A 20,101-nucleotide genomic window follows, 5' to 3' on the forward strand; every position below is an offset into this window, starting at 1 on the left:
CAATGAGCAGCGCAAAACGCGTGTTTGACCGTGGGTGTTTTTTCTTCGAGGTGTCACTGCGGGCAGGGGCGCCAAAGTGGGGATTGGCGGCCTGTGATTGGCCGCCAGCAGAGGCACGACGCAGGGAACCCAACCCGTCCGGCCACCTCTTTGACCGACACCACCCATCCACCTGCAAAAGGTCCAAAAGCCTTTGCACCTCTCGTCTGACTCCGACCCTCCGCCGTTCTCCTGAACGAACGTGTTACTAACCATACAGCTTCGCCTGCCCGGCGTGGAGGAGCCGCCGCGATGGCTCCAGAGATTGAAAATTGGGACGATGACGCAGACTTCCAGGGCGACATCAACTTTGGCACTTCAACCGGCGCACACTCGACGGGCTTCTCGTCCCGCCGCTCTGTGAGCGCACGCTCAGAGTCGAATGCTGCCGATGAAGACTGGCACGTTCTTATCACCCCAAGCGACGACGAGGCGACGTCCAAGGCGATAGCCTCCGCCAAACAAGTTGGCATCCCCATTCCCCAGAATGTGCCTCCTTCCGCCCTGCTGGGCGGAGCGATCAAGCGATTAGGAAAGCAGAGAACCCCCGCCAAAAGGAACGTCGCGGACGACTGGGGCGACGACTTCGACCTCGGGGGCAGCCACGAGGTCGGGCTCAAGCTCAAGGTGGGCTTGGGGAAGGAAGGCCCAGTCACGCCGGCCGCGAACACCAACGCCGCCTGCATCGACGACGATTTCGACAGCGAGTGGGCGGAAGGAAGCCTTGGCATCAGGTTCGGAGGCACGCGACGCGACACACGTGGTCGCTCTTCCTCCGTCTCTGCCATGAGTCCCAGCATGGGCAGTTGCACGAGCATGACTGGGGAAAGCGAGGATGACGAGCTTGGCGGTCTCGTGTTCCCCGACGAGCCACTTGATTTCAAAGCGAGGCTCGAGCAGCGGAAGCAGCAGGACAGCGATTTCGAGGACAGGTTCGATCCACCCTTGAATGTGCCAGCCAAGCGCATTCGGCCCGGCGAGGACGACGACGACATGCTCTCGGGCCTGGAACTAGGCGGCGTTGATATCATCGAGCACTCTAAGAAGCGCAACCTGAATCGCAACGTCAAGATCGAGCTTCCAAAAACCCGGACGTCCTCCTCGCGCTCGTCTGTTACGACCATAACCTTCACTGACAAGTCTTCCACGTCCCGGATCCCGCGGCCGACAAGCACAGCCTCCAAGCATTCCCAATTGGCACCTGTTTACGAGACTGGCAACGGCCAGTCCTCACAGTCTACAAAGCAACCTTACCTCCAACGCACAAGCCGGCCTGCTCCAACCACGACGAGTGCTCAGCTGCTGCGACAAAAACGCTCTGCACCGGTCCTCGGCCGGCCAACTGCCGGTCTGAGCAATAGACAGTCTGTGCCGTTTCTTCCTGCTGGTGCTGCTTCAGGTCAGTCGCATAACGTCAATGCTCGAATTAGCCACCAACGTCAGGTTTCTGACCACCATGAACGTCCTATGTCGCCTCCGGCTCGATCCTTTTCTCGCATGAGTGTGGCAGAGCAACAGCGTGCTACACCAAGTAGAACGAGTCAGCGTCGCGATGCTCATATTGCCCCACCTCATCTTGCTCGTGTCGCCGTTAGCAACCAGCGACTGAGGGTGCAAATCAAGCGAGAGTACGGGAAAGGCGATGAACTCGACGCTTTCGATGATCTTCCGACCTCAGCGGCAAAGGAAAGCAAATTCATGAAGGAACCAAAGGCCTATGGCCCCGCCACGCTCCGGCGGAAGGACAGTCGGACGAACCTGAAGATGCAAATGCCAGAAAGATCCGCAACTGCGACTCCGGGGTCGGCGACGACTCCCGCTTCTTCAACTGTGCCTTCGACTCCAGGTGCACCGGCGACGCCGAAATCATACTTCGTTCCTCGGCAGGACAATACCCCACGCTTTGCTCGAGACACTGCAGCGAGCCGCAACGCACGTGAGCAGAGACTCAGCCAACTGTCTACAGCATCCCAACCGAGCTTACGACGAACGGATGGGCCCGTCATGCCTTCACACATCAATTGGAAGGCTCAAGTTGCTGCTCGCAGCCCACACAACAGTCCTACTGCGACTAGAAAGAAGAGCTCGAAGGACATTAAAAAGAATTTCATTCCTTTATCGATGGCGCCTCCAGTTAAGAGTAAGTGGGTTGAGGTCTACGAGTCTTGAATCGGTATTAACGCTTTAGCAGATGAGAAAGGAATGGTCTATAATGCTGCCAAGCAGCGATGGGAGGGCAATGAGAACATGGTGTATAATTTCCCCGATAATCCTTCGACGTCAACGCTCCCACTGCAGCCAACACATGGCATAAATCATTCTCACCATCACCATACAAACAGCATTCCAAGCAGCATAGCCCTTGGCCATCGAGAACCAAATACACTTCCACGACACGGCAGTCCCCCGCGACCAGCGTTGATCGCCAATGTCAACCAGAACCGCGGACCACGCATAGAACGCGGCATGGTCTTCGACCCAGAAAAGCACAAATGGCTCAAAGTTGATCCTCGGCAATTGGATCGGCATGATAAGCCTCTCACACCCGGATCCGTCTCCATTGAAGAAGATGACGATCCATTTGCTGGCATTGAAGATCTGCCGGACGAGCGCAGCAAGATCACACCTGGAATGGGCGGTATAAATAAAGAAAACAATGTCATGGACGATGACTGGAACCTCGGCGAGGAATTTGATCTAGGTCAACGATTCATCAAGCGTCAGCGGATCGAAGAAGTCGAGTGGAGAAAGTGGACAGAGAAATGGTTCATCAATGGCGAAGCGCGGCCGAACGACGGTGACAGCTGGAAATGGGAGATCAGACGAGTAGCGGAGCGATATCAGAACGAGGGCTTCTCATGATGATCCCTCTAGCCCGCTAACACAAATTTTCCAGAGGGGAAGTTAAGCATTTTCGAGCGTTGTCTCTTGTGTTTATATGATTATGGCATTTCTGCGGAGTTTTTAACCCTCATGATGATCATGACTTGATCTAAGGCGGGGTGGCTACACTCTGTACGAATTTCTCTGTGCGAATGCGATGAGCATAAGGTCACGATTGATGAAGATGACATTTGGGATTTCACGATATGAAATAGAGCTTTATAATGGTACTTTGAAATTATCCTTCGCACTTCGTGGTGTTCCTTGATAAGACTTGCGTCGACAATATGTGATCGAGTCTTTGAGCTTGCTGGCCCAACTCATGCATTTTGTCGTAAATTGTCCAGGAGTGGAAACACAATCTCGCTCTTCTAGGCATATAAGCCAGCCAGAAAACCATTGAAACCTCTGATAATGTAAGAAACAAACGCGACGTGGAGCATCAGGAGTGTGGGGAGTATCGCTCGCAAAAGGCTAAAGGTGCTGCATCTCTGATTTCAACGACGACACTCGATTGCCGGTTAAAATGCAAATTTTCCATTCGTGGCTACATAGGAGGTCACATCATATAACCGCAACGTTAAAAAACCATCCATTGGTACCACAAGATCACCTCTTCACCCAGGCCATTTTACGCCCATCGAGTCATACCAAACGAAAACGATAGGAATACAAAGTTCTTGAATACGAGGCACGCAGATTCCGGGACTAAGGAGTACCGGAGGCGGAAAGAGACAGAGCGAGCGAGCCACTGTCGTGCAAGTGACTCGTGACGACATGAGAGTCGTGTCATAGACAATGAAAGGATATCAGCAGCATGCATGTCAAGCTTGCTTCTCAGTGTCCGAGTGAAGGTCCACTGTCTCAAAGCTTTTAAAACTCGAGCTGGAAATGCGGCCCGTCCTTTCAGTAATGCTCATGCCCGGGCGTAATCACGACTGGGCCATTTCAGACTCGACTTCCTTCGGCGTGACTGGGTTGCGGGCACGGTAAGTGTATATTCCGGCCCAAGCCGTCGTCGCGGCAAAGAGCAACCTATTTGTCAATACTTGGTCAGCTCGCGTCGCTTTCCACACTGCACACGTTGTAGGGCAAGCTCCGTACCAGCTGAAGGCGCCGAAGGCGACGGCAGCCTTGGCGATGTTGCACACATTTCCAAAGCACACGCGGCTGCTCAGAAATACGGCCAGCGCGACGAACCCAGCAAACCAGAAAGTCATAGTGAGACCATCGGCGGCGAGGAGCGCGTAGCGATTTGCGGCGATAGCGGGCAGCTTGTTCAGAGCAGCGAGTGACAGATACATGGTCGTGATCAGGCTGAAAACACTGGCGAAAAGCAGCAAAATAATCTCGGCGGGGACCTCGTCCCTCCAGTAGTTGGCCCACCAGTTGGACACTGTATCAAATCCTCGTCAATGGATCGCTGGGACACGTTTGAGGATTTGGTGCGCGTGGCATACCGTAGGATGTGAGACCAAGCTCCACCATTGTAAAAACGGCCTGCGCACCGCGCAGAGGGAGCATGACGTTCACCATTTTTGCAAAAAGAAAGGCCTCTTGGTTAGCTCGACTTGTGAAGGTTCAGCAGGCGTATAGTAGAAGAAGTATAAATAAAAAGGCACAGCGTCCAGCGCAGAAAGGAGTGACGATGCAGCAACAGCGACAGGTATGCTAGGAAAGAAACGAAATGGGACAGGAATGACAGAGAGAAAGAGACTAATAAAAAGGCCGAGATGCCAATCTGCAAAAAGGAACGAACATCAATCATGAGTGAGAAACGGACAAGGTCATGCGTATACAAAACCTGCAAGGCTTCAGGACTGCGACTCGTCGCCGAAGCCAAGAAAGCATGTTTTCTACCGCGAAGATAGGTTCGAGGCGTGTGATGTTTGATGAAAACACATCCCCTGGTTGGGCGCATGAATGTGAAGAGTTTCGGATGAGCTGGCAACCTTTCACCACCCCAGTCCGGAGTGAGCGTGAACGCGTGGTCGATTCCGCGGGTCGCCAGCAATCGATAGAGAGTCCAGGAGCTAGATATCGCACCTTGATGCGAAGAGGATTCCGGGTGCACTTCGACGTAGGCCTTAACTTATGGCAGTTGAACAGGCACGCTGACATCCGCCCTGTGGTGTGGCTGGTTTGCCGTTTCAGGATGTTCGCACCATTGAGCCGGAGTGGCACCGGTCGCCTATCACGGCCATATACTCCTTGAAATGAGTACGGATGCTTGCGTAGCTTCTGCATGTGCGATCGATGACCCTGCGACGTTCTTTGCGCTGCTGGAATCAACCTTAATTTTGAAAATGCGTGGCCTGAACACTGTAGACGGGGAAGCTTTGTCCACAGAGCCGAGCACGTAGACTTCTGAAGTGCATCTCTGACGCACCCCGAACGTGAACAATGCTCTGCTAAGATCTTGGATCGTTTCTCCCAAGAAATGCGGAGTCTTTCGATTCCTCAATATTGTGTCTCCGTCGGCTTGGCATCTCGCGATAGAAATCTTGGCCTGGCTTAAAGGAGAGCGAGGAGACGCGATCGGTCAAGGCCGTTGCGGCGTTGGGGATGTGACAATTGGTCGACTACGGAACAATCGGGGCATGTGAGTACTTTGGAGACAAATTAAGCAGCCAAGAGAGGAGATACAAGCGTCCTCGTTGGAGTTGCTCTGTTGCTTCGATATCTCAAGAGCCGATGCCAGCTGCGCTTGGACTCACAAGCCCCTATGTCCATCCCGCTTGATCAATGTGTTTGTTGCACTGAAAACGGTGGAATTGAGGAAGAATCGACTATTGAATTCTGCTCGCTTTGAGCGAGAAAAAAAATACGGCAAGGACTCAAAAGCTCAAACGCCGCTATGGTTCATATTCTTGATTTTTTTTTTCCTAACAGAATCATACGGTGAAGCCTTCTCGAGCGTTTTCGGTGGTCTTCTCCTTCTTCGCTAGATCTTCGACATTGACTACTTTTCCTGTTTTGATATTCTCTTCGAGCACCTTTCTGCTAACGTGGCATCGAGCGGAGTAGCCCCCTTTCCTCCTGCGGAATTCCTCTATGCCCCAGAATGTTGTGCCGCTAGATGCAGAGCCGCGTATCTCCAAGAGTAAGATGGAAACGACTAGTGCACAGCACGTACCAACTAGCTGAAGGCTGTTCAAGCTTTCGCGCGCAAGTGGTAATAGTAGAATGGCTATCGACACTGCAAATCGGTAGAGCAACCGGAAACCCTTGCGAAGCCGCACGTTTGGTATTGTACGATAAGTATGAGACATGGAGATGAATGTCATGCATATCATAGAGACAGAAAGGCCACCGCAAAAATACCATCGCAATCCTTGAGAAATTTTTTCTTCGGACCGCTCATTGTAGGGCTCTGCTAGCCATTCGGAGCTCGCGTTTCCCAGATCGTGAGCGAGGACAATCTTGGATAGAGCAGCGCCGGCAAGGACGTACGCCATGATGAACGGCAGATGCGCGGACAGCCACAGGAGAGCTTGACGAAAATCAGCGTTTGATTTGAGTAATTTATACTTCAACCTACAAGACCAAAAGTGTCTTCGAATCGCATGTGTGTGCATATTGAATGCGTCAATTTCAAAGTATATCCAGTTATACCTGTTTTGTGATTTAGCCTACCGATGAACGGAGTGTGTTCCGGCCCTTTCTGATTAAAGAGTTCGCTGCCGATGATTGCAAAAACTTACGTGAACGATATGATCAAAAAAAGGACAGCCTTGCCGTAGAAAGCGTTTAAGGAAAACTTTACCGCGCTCTGGTATAACAAAGCAACGACACTATAGCCGAAAACGAGAGCAACAAAAGCATTGGTGCGCTCAATTTTATGTTCGATATTGGCACCGGGAATGAAGTCGTACGTCTTTCGTGCCCACGCCTGCATTTTGGAGCCCATCCACTTCGGACCTCGCTCAAGAACCACAAGCATTGCCGGTCCGAAAAGATCCAGGTATATCGCGGGCCATATGAGTCCTTGGCGCTTCCACTGTCCAACGTGGATGCTGGCTATGTAAAATGCGCTCGGCAGCCATGTGACGACGGCAGTGCTTATCATGGCGTTGCGTACCATTGGTATCAGGTACGCCATCCATAGGAAGTACAGGGTGCTGAGCCACTTCGGCGCCAGATAGAAGGACACCAAAGCGGGCCAGGTGGTATCCCACGCACCACCTATGTTTACGGTGAAGCCAAGCAAACACGTCAAAGTAAAAAGTACAATTATCCGCCGGAGGATGTCATCAGCGTCGAACCAGCTGACATACAAGGACACATCGCCCCAAAACTTCCAGGCAAGAGTAAAGACGACGACGAATTTGAGGAGGCTCTCGCCGTTTGGTGTTTCAGATGCAGCGTCACCCGCGATTGCGATGATACCGACGTAGAACAAATCCACAAAGAGCTCGAAAGAAACAACTTCCTGAAAGCTCTGCGACCGCCAGAGTAATCCTTTGTGGAAGTACTGCCGCATCATTGGGCGCTTGAAGAAAACCAGGGACTGCCCTAGTTTCTTCTGAGCTTTATAGTAGTCTTCGGTAGACGCATGCTCGTCATGGTGGTCGTGTCCTTCGAACGTGGAGGACGACGAAGACGTCGTTCCGCTGGCCGGCAAGGTTCCTTCGGACAAGGTCAGCTTGACTCAAACTTCGATGCGAGTGAATTGCAGCTCACGCAGATGCGCGCTATAACCGAATTTCTCGAAGTTAGCATCCAGCTGAACGGCATGCTCGCTAACCATGTGCAATTCTTTGTTCAGGTGGTCCAGTTCTTGAATGATCCTCTCGAAGCGGTCAAAATCCGCCCCGTAGCGAAGCCTGAGCTGCGCTCGTTCCTCATCTCGGAGTGCTTGGCTTTCCCGTAACACTGCTATCTACTCAAATTAGAAGACCAAGAACCAAACACGGTCAGGAAAACGCTAACATGGTCAGGACTCCCGTGAATCACGATATCATACGAAGTTTCCGGGTGTATTGCACTCAGATATCGACGTAAGCTCTGTTCCTGTTCAGGATGCTGAGCAATATGGATCTTCCTCCCGTCCTTAGGATGAACAAAATGCTTGATCTTTTGTCCTGCATGAACAATGAAGCCGGTGTGGTGATGTGGATGAACTTGCTGGGCCACCGTAGGCGTCGTTGACGAGTCGTCGCTATGGCTTCCTTTCTCGGCAGATTCAAATTTGTTCATATCCCCAAGTCCAAGCAAGGTTTCGCGTTCTGCGGTCGTTGCATATACTCAGAACGCTTTCTTTGTGAAGTTCCAGATCGCGCCCCAGTGCGACAAAGCCATCGAAGGAGAGGAGATAACAAGGCCTTTAGCGTTTGGATCGTCGCCAAAGTTGTTATTTTAAGCACTTTGAAGATCGCAGTCAATTACAATGTATCTACTAACCCAGCGCGGCTAGATTGTATGCTCTGTCAGCAGCTCAGGGGCTTGATAAGTTGAAACCGTCTTGGCATGAGGAATTGAGCCGCAGCCAATTTTGAAATATCAATCGTCGCTATTCTCGAGAAGAATCGAATTAACTCGTAGATTCGTTTCTGTCAACATGATACTACAAACTGTGAATCAATAATTAATCAATGTATGAAGGCGTGCGTCAAGAGTTTTTGATCAAGGCTATGACAGCCACCAGCGCCACCAATCTTGACAAGAGATGCTCAAAGTTTATCCTTATCTGTCCTTACATTTTCTTACTTGAGCTCGGTCTCTGAATTTGATTTCCTCATCATTGTGTGTGATATCTCAACTCGAGCTTTGTACTAGCATTGAAATCATTTCTTTGTGATAAGACAATTGCCTAGATAGCAGAAGCTACTAGCCCACGAAAGCGTACAGTTGAATCTTTTACGCTCGAGCATTTCAACGAGGATTTGATCCTGATGCTATCCCACTTGTCATGAGGGATGAATATCTTGATGACGCCCCTCGATCCGGACGGCCAAGCAAGCAATCTGTTTAAAGAGGCTGTTAAAACAAAAATGTTCCTTGATCGCTCTGCGCACGGGAGCTTTCCATTCTTCTTCCCTTTGTGCAATGTCTTGCTTTGTACTTAGCGCCTACAGCGAGTACACACGCTAATGAATTAGAAATCTTTCCCAACTCGCTACTTCGCCGTTATCATATTGCTCTCTCATGTTCATCTAGTTCTGTGATACGGAAATACTTGGATACGAGAAGCAAATTTTAAAACTGTGAAGTAACAAGTTGGGAAAGATATCCAATTCAGTAGCAGGTGCACTCGCTATAGGAGCTAAGTACAAAGCAAGACGTTGCACAAAGGAAGAATAGCAATAAAGGCGCTTCTTCTGAAATATATACTCAATAATCCTTCCACGTTTTGCCTAATCCGTTCAGGAGGTACATGGGCCGGCCTCAAGGTTGGTTAAGTCTATATCAGTCAACACAAGCTTGAATAAGGTAACAGCATTGTACCTATTATGCATCATGGGTGAGCCTCATGACATAAAGTCAGCATCTGAACCTGAAGACAGTAACCTGAAGTTAGCGGCGAGGGAAGGTATTGCAAATCATGTGATTCTCTCATGAATGACCGTTTTCTGTATGGATAGATCTAAGAACATACGTGCACAAATAGAGGTATATGTCCATCATAAGTGCATCATTTCTCGCAGCAATTATTGCTTCCTTTCCGTCTCTTTGAACGCTGCACAACTGCGATCACAAGCACTTCCTAACTTTGATTTAATTCAACTTACTCAACAGAACGAAAACAGGACAGTGAGCGGCGGGTATAATAACAGGAAGCACTATATAGTATATCCGCTGTGCAGCATACGTTTCCAGCATAAGACTGGCTTTCCTGTTCATTAGCATCAAGTGGTCGTGCGACTTTATTGCTGCTACTTTTTGAAAAATGGTGAAACGAAACAGTTGGAATGATTCACATCATTGGTAGCCCGTGCTATGGCGTAGCTCATTAATATGACCTCTCGGAGTAGATTCAAAATGATCTCGAAGATAAATTAATCTCCTCAAAGGCAGAACGTTAAGTTATAGAGGGACTCACGATCAAGTTGGTTCTTGGTCTGCGAGGAGAAAAAGACGTGCGTTGATTGGTCAATGCACAGCGGGCTCTTCCGAGTTCTGCCACTGTCTTTGATCTGAGCACCGAACCTCAGCTCCTTCAACTACACACCACATGCTCTCTGCAACCATGTCGCAAGTGTGTTTGCGGCCCTAGTATTGCGTTTTCAATCTGCTGATAATGAAACAGGCACCATGGGCTACCCGGCCTGGCCAAAAGGTCTTCAAATCCCGGTTTGCGCCTTCGTAAGTCCTGCTTCCGTCCTACTATTGATGCGACGATTTTTACCTAACATCGACATTGTAGATACAAACCTGGCCCTCACTTCCTTGGTATTACGCCTAGTGCTGTTATGCGATGGTACGTGTTCCGTTCGACGGTTGCAGCTCGGGAAACCTCTCCTCGAAGCAGCGAGCCAATACGGCTCAACAATCTCAGTCTTGATCCAGATGTCGACATGAAGCGTGACACTGACATGAAAACGACAGGGCACCGACGGCAGGCTATTTTGGCGCCGCAACGGGCATCTTCCTATTCTTCTTTTTCGCCGAAATTCCTCGCGTCAGTAAGGACATTGGCGAAAAGCTCCCAATCATTGGTCCCTGGTTCCACAAGGAGATCGCGCCAGAGGACAATCCGTTCTAGATATGCTGTACCGAATCTGGGCAAAGCGCGATGTGAACGAAGTTTCGGGCAAAAGATGTGTGATTAGCGTGTACATAAACTCAGACAAGATCGATAGAGTTGTGTTTGAATTAGCACTGCCAGGCGACAATCTAACAATTGCATCTGCGCTTGCATATTTCGGCAAATCACGCCATCGACCAATTTGAAATAAGACGTATATGCATAGATCAATCGGAGCTCGTTTTCAGTGCGAAAGAGGCCGCTCCCATCACAGGACTTCGTAGTGCGGCGTCGTTTATCTTTATTGGCTCTATCGCCTGGCCTTCGCCGTCTATTCACCTGATAGATGCGGTGTAATGCTACATGCCATTGCTGTGACGCCCAAACGCCTTGCTTCAAGTTTGGTTTGATGCGTGAGTTCTAACGCTTAGTTTTTGGGTAGTCTTCCTACCACCCTCTCCATCTCCTCGTCTGCATAAATTCTGAACCCCTTCTCCTTCGTCACGCTGGCAAGCTGCACATTCTTACTATCTAACTTTTCTTCCATAACCTGCTTCAGTGTCTTCAACACTAGATCTTCGGCTTCCGACAATGTGAGCGATTTGTGGAATTCATTCTGCAGCTCCGCCTGCGCGCCTTCCGATCCGGAGCCGATGGCTTTCGCGTCGTATCGATAGAACGTGCCAGAGGGCTCGGCGTGGTATCTACTCGTCGGTTATTCTCGCCTCAAACACATTTTACCTCGTACTTGGGTCAAAAACAACATACAGACTTGGTCCGTCTTCATCGTAACCAGCAATCAACAATGCAACACCAAATGGTCTACTCATGATGCTCTCCTCGCCCTCGGCGCCCTCGCCAAACCTGAGTGCCAAATCGCAAATTGCCTGCGTGCAGCTCTCCACTCGCAGTGGTTCTGCATAGTTGAAAGCATGGTTCTGGGCTTCGACTCGAGCATGTTCGATCATGCTGCGCGCGTCAGCTTGCAAGCCAGACATCGCGCAGCCGATATGTCGATCTATTTCGACAATCTTTTCCACGGACGATGTTTCGAGCAAAGTCGACGTGACGCGTTTTTCGACTCCGAGAATCACACCCTCAGATGTAGAGACCTTGATTGTTCTATAAGCCTCGTGTATTTTTTGTTGGTAAAGGGGTATATACGCCTATTGCCGTCGAGCCGAGTTTGATGGCCTCGAGCGAGTATTCAACTTGAAAGAGACGGCCTTCTGGGGAGAAGGTACTATGCCACGTCAGCATTGATCCGACTGCTGTGTTCGTATTTGACCATACTTGATACCACGATCTGGGATACAGAATGTTAGCGATGTGTTGCAGTGAGGCTGCAGCAGCCACACTCACCATATTCTGACCGCGAGATGAACATTTTGAAGATTATATGGTGGGGTGAAAACACTGAATAACGGTGATCAAATACTATAGAATCACCTTGAATTCGAAATTGCGCAAATAAGAGCTCTGTAGTCAAAAGTAGAGCTTAACCGCGATCAGCAATACGTGCTAGGCTGCTGCAGCTTGCGCATTTTATGCCTTAGGCGACAAGGTTAAACATTGCCGAACCAGGTACCTCCGCCAGCTCTTTGTATGTCCCCTTACGCTCACCTTGACAAACTTAATGTGGCATAAAGTTACTCAATCAGATTTGGGGTTCTCCCTTCTTCCCACATGCTCAGAACATATATTAAGTCTGTGGATACCTCAAATAGTCCAGGTCTCGCTGCTTACTTAGTCATGTGATACAACAAATCTAACTCGAACTATTTCATTAAAATGCACCATCAGATTTAATGACCTCGTGCGGGCAGGCCTCTCTTGGCCTTATTTTCTCATCTTTAATAACTCACGTTGGCGTTGTTTTGTGGAGATGACGTAGCAATCGACGCGTCCGTCAGGCTTGGTCCATTTTATTCCTTTCTCCCTTTTTTTTGGATCAAAAATCCAAAATCATCGATCCTCAAGCTCGGGTAGCGAGAAGGGACGGCTCCATTCATATTTGTCTACTATTTATATGTGTTTCCATGACGACGACAATTCACGTTACGATGCCGTGTTTTTTCGGACTTTCTGTTCTCTTCGCCTATAAATATGATACGGCCCTAATCTCATTAACGTAGAAAGTATATCAAGCCATTCGCTGCAAAATATAGACGAGAAAGTTCACTAGCGGGAAAGAATTAAAACTGAAACAGTAGCTGAGAAAAGATTAAAGTTACAGTAAATGCCAATTGCTGGTCTACGAACAATCTACAACGATGGCTTATGTAATTCTGCGTCAGTCGTCCCATTGAAGAATTCAGCAAATTTGTCTTCAGTCTCCTTTGCAGCGTCAAAAGTATAGATCATCTTCTGCACATCTGCATCTGCCCACTTGTCCGGAACTCTCCCTCCTTGCTTCACTGCTGCAAATGCCTTGTCTCGTTCCTCCCTTGCTTTGCCCTCTCCTAGATGCAAAGCCTTGCCGCTTTGAGCTGCCAAGTCCACTAGAAGGTATGCTCTGTCTTTTCTTACTTTCTCATACACTTTGAGGGCACGTGTCAAGTCGTCAGGATTTGAGGATGGGCATTTGTCCAGCACAACAGCAATTGAAGCGGCATCTTCGATAGCTTGTGCAGCACCTTGGTTAAGGTGCGGCAGAGTGGGATGGCAAGCATCACCCACCAGCGCTGTTGATTTATAAACCCATGTTGGCAGCGGCTCATGAACTCTCAGCTTCCACTCGCAAACTTCGCCATCCGGTACCAGATTGAGCATCTTCTGAACAGTTGGGCAAAAGTCGTGGAAAACGTCCAACATCACCTTTTTTGAGCCTCTGGTTGTATATGTGGTGTCTGGTGCTGCTGCAAAATTGTCGTCCGGCTGCACTGTGGAAAGGTTGTATATCTGGTGATTTTGGACAGGATACGCGATAATATGTCGCTTTTCGCCAATCCAACGTGTTACACCATTCATGTTGATTAATTTGAGTAGATCTGGGTCATTCTCCATATCTTTCCTATGTAGCATGATCCGGTATGCAGCCTGGTTGGTGTCAATTATCTTGGCAGTAACACCCAGCTCTTTCAGCATAGATACGCGACCTATGCTCTTGATGCCGTCAGCGCAGAGGAGAATGTCACACTCGACTTGGGTAGGCGTGCCATCCCGTGGTTGGATCGTGAATTTTGGTTTCGGCCCAAAACTTTCAATGGAAAGAAGCTGATGAGAAAAATGAAATGTGATCTTGTCACTTTCATTTTGGCATCCTTTGTACAGTCCGCCCGCTAGACTAACACGGTGCCCAGTCATGTGCGGATGCGAATAGGTTTTCCGTATGTAACTCAAGTCCACATGGGCCAGTTCGGCATCTGTTGATCCTTGCCGGATGCTCGTTTCAGTCACGTCTGTTGCCTCTGCCTCAATGGGCCCCCAAACACCGAGCTGATCGAGGATGCGCGCCAAGTTTGGGGCAAGCTGTATTCCCGCCCCGACAAATCCAAGGTTGGACGCATTTTCGTAGACGTAGATTTTCGTGAAACCTTTCTTTGCCAGTGCGAGCGCACAAGCAAGCCCACCCATACCTGTGAAAGATATCAGAGTGTACTCATAACAATATGTAGTCAATAAGGAGTCGATCAATTCATACCTGCTCCAATAATGCAAATATGTAGATCCTTCGGCGCCATGTTGAAATACAGAGACAGGCTACGCAGCCAAAGACAAGAAAACCGACGGCGAACTGGCTGATAGAAGGATTGTTCAAAGCGCGGTTATGCAGTCTTTAAGACCTCCGTTTCCGCCGTTAACGTCGCAAGAGAAATCTACATGAGTTGAAGCCTCCGGTTGCCGCTCGATACGTGGTCTCTTAGGAGCTGGAATTACGGCATCTGACTTCGGGAACTGCGGGGAAATTTTCATCCTCGCTGACGACTTCGAGTCTTTTAAAGCTACTGGACGGAAGCTGTCCGCTTCCTCTAAGCAGCGTCTGCTGGACATTTTACACAGGCTGGACGTCTCACACGGAAGATGTGCAGCCAATCGGATTGTATCTTCCCGCCGAGGGCCCCCAGCCTCTCCACGGCTCATCCGTCATAAACACAAATAGGTGGAAACATGCCACGAAATCAAAGAGTTCTGGCTTGAATTAATGAACTTTTCCTTTTATGTTGTGGATCGTTGGACTCCTGATCCGAGTGGCTGAGCGGAATTCAGCTAGATTGAGATGATAACGTGAGCGCCCAGTGCAAGAAAGTAAGATTCTGCACTCCGTGCGCACCCTCCCCTATGACCTGTGTTTTTCCTCAAGTATTGATAATTCTCTTCTCCATCGTGTTCAGACCCAATTTAGGATGTCCTATTTTTTTCTGGAATAAAAGACACCAAACTCCAAGAGTAGAATATAAATTCTAGCTGTCAAGCCTCAGCTAGTGACTCAAATTCAACTTACCGCTGCCTTCAACGTTAGGACTCAGTCATCTTCTTGGCCACCAAGAACCCCTCCAAGTAGCCCACCAACACCTTTTCCGACACCACCAACAGTTGAACCTAAACCACCAATAACATCTCCTCTCCCCAGCTTGCCAACCCCTTCTCCAACTCCGCTTGTCGTGCTACCCACTAAATTCTTCGTACCTTTACCAACATTGCCAACAACGCCTCCAACGGGACCACCTACGGTATCGCCAAGGCCGGAAACTGCATCTCCAGCGGTATTCCCCTGACATCATTAGTATGATAAAAAGAATTGTTGTGAAACTTATTTCACATACAACGCCTTTACCAGCTCCCGAAACAGTTTTGCCTAGCCCTCCAGTGGCACCACCAATGGCACCTCGTATATCGCCTTGACCGGCAGCTGTTGTCGTATCACCAATAGTCGATTTGAGCCCACTTGTTGTGCTCCCGAGAGTTTTGTTCACGTTCGAAGTTGCTCCAGTAGCAGTTTTGCCAACATTGTCTGTCACATGCTTAACCGGTTTACCGACACCTTGTGTCAAGTTAGCAGCGAACTGGCTAAAAGGAATATCGATGCTCGATCTTAGCCTCCACCAAGCTTTCAGCATAGCGAACAGTTGGTTACGGCGACTGGTCATTCAGGCGAATGAAGGAATCAACTCACCACCTGGCAACCGTTCTGCACCTTTTCCAGCAACACTCGTCACCCCACCCAAGGCAGAGTTTACTCCTGACGTTGCACCTCCGCTAGCTTTGTCTACAACTCCCGTAGTTGCCCCCACTCCTTTATTTAGAGCCCCGGTGGTCATACCGCCGGCTTGACTGATAGAATCGCCTCTACGCTCAAGTTTTCGAGGGGTTTTTTTAACTGGTGTTGGCTTCGGGCTGTCATTGATGGTCGGGGGACCTCGAACTGTAAGTGTTTCCTTCTGTGGCGCTGCACTTGCTGCAGGCGGCTTCTTCGCAACTGAAACTGTCGGTTTGGAGACGGTAGCAGGTTGCCCGGTGCCGGGGATGGGTTTCTTTGTTCCTATAGGAGTGCCTACATCTGCATTAGAGCCAGGAATGTATCAATACACCATATGGAGAAGGAGAGTAGAAGTAACAAATGTGGCTGTAGCCGTCGATGATTCTGCATAAAATCAAGATGCAAATGGCATACGTGTTGAAGTTGATGCCCCCATAGCTGGGGGCTTCTTGACTGGTGTTGGACCATCCGACGCTGCTTTGCTTGCAGTGCCTGGAACAGCCTTTTTGGTTCCTATAGGTGTTCGAGCTGGAGTTGGCTTCTTCGCGGGCGTAACCGCCGATTTCTGAATGCTAGTTACCGGGGCCTTCTTCGGAAGCGTGGTGGACTCTGCTTTTTGCCCTAGTGGTTTCTTAGCTTCGCCAGCTCGTTTGGCAGGACTATTATTAGCGACTTTGGAGATATTCGAGATGCCGGCTATGTATGATGTCAGCTTTGAAATTTAAGCCGTTGTAGATTGCAAACCTTGCAACGCCGCGTTTTGCTTCTTCAATTCATCCAATGCAGACATCTTGTGTGTGTAGATGGATAATTAGGTTTAAGAGTCGTGTTCAATTGATTTATTAGCATAAAGCACTAGATTCTAGTCTGAAATAAGCAATAGATATACCATGTAAAGCAAGATTTCATGCAGAACCTCGTGGCAAGTAATCAACGTCACATTGCATCACCTTCAGCCTTGCTGCCAACATCCCAGTTTCAGTCTTGCTCGGCCCTTCAAAGCTTACGTCAAACCTTGGCACCGCTCACGTTCCGCTTCGACACTGCCACCGTACTGTCGTTGATGCTCCACAGAGCCCGGCATTGTCTCATTGAATTTTGTAAAACAAGGTAGGAGAGTGGCGAAGGGTTTTGTGGCATGCTTGGTAGATCATTGTCGAACTAAAGTCTCTCCGCGCTGCTACTAAGAATATGCGAATGAAAACCCTCACTTCAAGATCGATGGACATATTTCGTGGAGAACGATGATTGAATTTGCCCTTTTTCGAACTAGTTTTTGGTCCTTACCGCTCGATTCATGCGATGGAGAAAATATCCAAAATCAGATTCCGAGTTGTCCTTAAATGTCCATATGACTGAGGAGAGCCAACTGTTCAGGACGGCAGCTTCAGACTAACTTCAGGAGGTAAATCTACAAGCACGATGGCAACGATGCTTTCAAGTCCACTGGCATTCCCAGCTGTTCCAACCAAATAATAGAGGGGCTGTAGGCAACGAAAACGCTGAGTCTCCCTCCCGCCCCCCGCGTCAAGACTAACGCTGGTAGGTTTGGCATCACATTAAGGCGTCAGCTCCAAAACGTCCCGCGGCGGCGCTAAAAGTGTTGAGCATTTTCCTTAAGTCGTCTAGCGCAACGTGCGCTGCTGTCAGAGAGGAACTTCGCTCTCATCACCTCTGCAACGTTTTATGGAAATGGCGCTCTTCGGAACGTTCGAAATGGAGCTCGAAACCATTGTCGATAGTCATCCAGATGTCTGTCATTGCGATCAATTGAAGTCCTAGATCGGAGGAGTTGCCTGTTAAACTTCCGCCAAAACGCGCCGCCGAAGAGGAAAGGCTGCTAAGATGCAAGTCCTCTCGTTTATAAACACTGGTGGACCGGAGTCATGGAAGAATAGGGACTCTAAACGGGTTGTAAGGTCGCATGCTATGAAATATTTCAGAAGGAAGCAGCGGGAACGGAAGAAGAGTAAGATCGGTGAGTTCAAATACATATCTCTGGGGCACAGAACAGATTAAGATCGAAAACTCGTCTAACGTTCGATCGTATCACAGCAGAGAACGACAGCCAACCCGGCGAATCATCATTCACCACTGTTCATCCCTTACCCGAACAGGAGAATGCTCAACTTGAAGAGAAAGCATCTACAATGCGCTCATCCGAAGCCCCGTCTACCACTCCCTCTGTTGACAACCTCTTCGTCGGTAAAAGCTCTTCAATAACAACGGTATCTCAATCCTTGTATGATGTGCCCGATCGGCCTACTTCTACTGCCAGCGCCTTCAGTGCTTTGCCCCAAATCTACCCTTTGCAAGACGCATTCTCTTTTGGAGCTACGAATCCCACCCGGTTCGTATCCTCACATAGTTCAACTTTCTATCCGTTTGCAAGCGGTCGTATCCATCTTTCTCCCACAAACGATTTTGATTTAAGTATATGCATGATCGTTTACGGCGCTCTTGACGCAGCTGGCGCGAACTTCGACCGGTTCACGAAGCACTATTTTCGCTCCGTGCACTCCTACCTAACCATAATCAACCGCAATCGTTTCTTCAAGCGCGTATTTAGCTTGTCGAAGAAAGCTAATGCTGAAACTGCTATCCTCCTGCTGTGCGTTCGGTTATGTTCCGAGCCCACCCAATCTGGCATAACCGCCTCCGGAGGCGATTTATACAGGACAGCATCGAGACTCTACAAGGCCGCGTACGAGATAAAAGGTGCATCAATTGAGCTTTTGCAAGCTGGCTCACTCCTTACTCTTTTCGAGCATAATGCTGCTCTTCGTGGCTTTGAGTATGAGAGATTGAAGCACTGCAGTAGTATGGCGAGAACGTTAGGACTAGATGCTTCTGCCCGAAGCCCATACACTGTCGTTGATGAGGAACGTAGAAGAGCTTACTGGGGTCTTCTTAGCCTTGACTGGTAAGGATTTCTGTGAAAATGGACGATTACAGCACTTATTTGATCGCACTAAAGCATAGTATCTCTGCACGACGAAAAACATGAGCGCGCACTTGTCTTCGAAATGCCATCATTAGACGATGTCCTCCCATCAATATCCGACGCTGGTTATGAGGACTCTGTTGACGAGTTATGCGCCAGTAATACGTGCTTCACAGTGCAAAGCCGGCTACCGGTGTGTGCTGACAGCTTTAGTCGGCAAGGCCAGAGTGTGCGGCTGATGTATCTGGTGCAAAAGATACTTCGCGAGAAATTCGATTTATCACCAGATTTGATGGTGTCTAGAATAGGGTATCTTGACAAATTATTAGTTTCCACTCTGCGTGACTTGCTAGCAGATTGCAATGGGAAAGCAACGCAGTACTGCGGTCCGATTTCCTGTTGCATCAGGTACGTTTCCGCTGTTCTTATATCTGCCTATATTCACATTCACAGTGCTTCCTTTCTGCTACATGAATATCAGCTGCTCTCAACAATGCATGTTCCACCAGAGAAGTTGAACGACCCACAGGCTCTGACACGTTCGAAAATGGCCATCGAAACAATGATTGAAATGGTGGTGAATATTCTCCGCGAATTTCCGGTAGCCCATACTCCGGAATTGTCTCCTACCGCGCTATTCTGTCCCTATCAAGCCGCAATGCTAGGACAACTACTGGATCGCATCTCTGGACTCAACCCGCAGCCCACTCTGCTTGGAACCACTTTTGACTTTATGATAAATGGCTTAAAACACTTCAGTACTATTTGGCCCTGCACCAGTAAGTGATTCAACTTTTTGTTGGCTTATTTGATTCTTATCTAGTATAGCTCAATACATAACACTCATACAACAAGCTCAGTAAAGAACTCTGCCCGTGCCACTTCCACGCGCCGAGTGAAACAGTATTGGAGCTCAACAGTAGAAGCTTTATAACGGAAATATACAAATCAGTGCCCTAGAGAAACCAGAAATGCTATGAAAAAAAAATCCATCTTGGGAGGGCTATGACTGCCCAAAGTTATTAGCATGAAGATGGTTGAAGAATAGGATCAAGCATATTCCAAAGTGATTTGAAATCATTGTAGGACTCGATCGAACATGCGTGCGGTTATATCAAGCACAGTCTACTAGAAGAAAAGCTACAAATAATGCCGGAATGGGACTATGGCAGGAGACTACACATCAGATAGAAAATCAAAGGCTTTATTACTGCTCTGCGACCCTCTCCTAGCTCAAATGACATTTAGCCGTCCACATAAAGTTGCATGTCCTAGCCACGAACCCTACTGGCAAGCAAATTTGTTCTTTGTCAAGAGGCTCTGGTTTCAATGACGACGCGAGTAAAAC

The 20,101-nt window shown here is 48.9% G+C and overlaps 8 protein-coding genes across 8 annotated transcripts; 3 read left to right on the top strand and 5 right to left on the bottom strand.

Annotated features, from left to right (window-relative positions):
- The first annotated feature begins 174 nt into the window (after positions 1-174).
- On the top strand, positions 175-3,172 carry PV09_09318 (uncharacterized protein). The gene is made up of 2 exons (XM_016363361.1): positions 175-2,179; positions 2,231-3,172. The coding sequence occupies exons 1-2, from the start codon at positions 292-294 to the stop codon at positions 2,899-2,901; spliced, it is 2,559 nt and encodes an 852-aa protein (XP_016208802.1). The 5' UTR covers positions 175-291; the 3' UTR covers positions 2,902-3,172.
- Positions 3,173-3,524: 352 nt separating this feature from the next.
- PV09_09319 (uncharacterized protein) lies at positions 3,525-4,458 on the bottom strand (the record flags this gene model as incomplete). The annotated part of the gene is made up of 3 exons (XM_016363362.1): positions 3,525-3,957; positions 4,027-4,318; positions 4,383-4,458. The coding sequence occupies 3 exons, from the start codon at positions 4,456-4,458 to the stop codon at positions 3,855-3,857; spliced, it is 471 nt and encodes a 156-aa protein (XP_016208803.1). The 3' UTR covers positions 3,525-3,854.
- Positions 4,459-5,769: 1,311 nt separating this feature from the next.
- On the bottom strand, positions 5,770-8,261 carry PV09_09320 (uncharacterized protein). Its single transcript, XM_016363363.1, has 5 exons — positions 7,855-8,261; positions 7,606-7,804; positions 6,627-7,551; positions 6,464-6,537; positions 5,770-6,415 (listed from the first exon to the last, which is right to left on the bottom strand). The coding sequence occupies exons 1-5, from the start codon at positions 8,119-8,121 to the stop codon at positions 5,817-5,819; spliced, it is 2,064 nt and encodes a 687-aa protein (XP_016208804.1). The 5' UTR covers positions 8,122-8,261; the 3' UTR covers positions 5,770-5,816.
- Positions 8,262-10,073: 1,812 nt separating this feature from the next.
- On the top strand, positions 10,074-10,866 carry PV09_09321 (uncharacterized protein). The gene is made up of 4 exons (XM_016363364.1): positions 10,074-10,120; positions 10,172-10,227; positions 10,289-10,342; positions 10,471-10,866. The coding sequence occupies exons 1-4, from the start codon at positions 10,097-10,099 to the stop codon at positions 10,625-10,627; spliced, it is 291 nt and encodes a 96-aa protein (XP_016208805.1). The 5' UTR covers positions 10,074-10,096; the 3' UTR covers positions 10,628-10,866.
- Positions 10,808-12,101, bottom strand: PV09_09322 (proteasome subunit alpha type-5). The gene is made up of 5 exons (XM_016363365.1): positions 11,972-12,101; positions 11,903-11,915; positions 11,774-11,852; positions 11,378-11,721; positions 10,808-11,313 (listed from the first exon to the last, which is right to left on the bottom strand). Exons 1-5 carry the CDS (start codon positions 11,994-11,996, stop codon positions 11,037-11,039), a joined length of 738 nt encoding a protein of 245 aa, XP_016208806.1. The 5' UTR covers positions 11,997-12,101; the 3' UTR covers positions 10,808-11,036.
- A 703-nt stretch (positions 12,102-12,804) lies between these two features.
- Positions 12,805-14,557, bottom strand: PV09_09323 (uncharacterized protein). The gene is made up of 2 exons (XM_016363366.1): positions 14,253-14,557; positions 12,805-14,187 (listed from the first exon to the last, which is right to left on the bottom strand). The coding sequence occupies exons 1-2, from the start codon at positions 14,290-14,292 to the stop codon at positions 12,875-12,877; spliced, it is 1,353 nt and encodes a 450-aa protein (XP_016208807.1). The 5' UTR covers positions 14,293-14,557; the 3' UTR covers positions 12,805-12,874.
- A 137-nt stretch (positions 14,558-14,694) lies between these two features.
- Positions 14,695-16,696, bottom strand: PV09_09324 (uncharacterized protein). Its single transcript, XM_016363367.1, has 5 exons — positions 16,554-16,696; positions 16,224-16,505; positions 15,726-16,103; positions 15,376-15,593; positions 14,695-15,323 (listed from the first exon to the last, which is right to left on the bottom strand). Exons 1-5 carry the CDS (start codon positions 16,597-16,599, stop codon positions 15,075-15,077), a joined length of 1,173 nt encoding a protein of 390 aa, XP_016208808.1. The 5' UTR covers positions 16,600-16,696; the 3' UTR covers positions 14,695-15,074.
- Positions 16,697-17,309: 613 nt separating this feature from the next.
- Positions 17,310-19,954, top strand: PV09_09325 (uncharacterized protein). The gene is made up of 5 exons (XM_016363368.1): positions 17,310-17,787; positions 17,865-18,732; positions 18,787-19,161; positions 19,207-19,532; positions 19,582-19,954. Exons 1-5 carry the CDS (start codon positions 17,655-17,657, stop codon positions 19,614-19,616), a joined length of 1,737 nt encoding a protein of 578 aa, XP_016208809.1. The 5' UTR covers positions 17,310-17,654; the 3' UTR covers positions 19,617-19,954.
- The last annotated feature ends 147 nt before the right edge of the window (positions 19,955-20,101 follow it).

This window comes from Verruconis gallopava (assembly GCF_000836295.1).
Source record: "Verruconis gallopava strain CBS 43764 unplaced genomic scaffold supercont1.62, whole genome shotgun sequence".
Classification (NCBI taxonomy): domain Eukaryota; kingdom Fungi; phylum Ascomycota; class Dothideomycetes; order Venturiales; family Sympoventuriaceae; genus Verruconis; species Verruconis gallopava.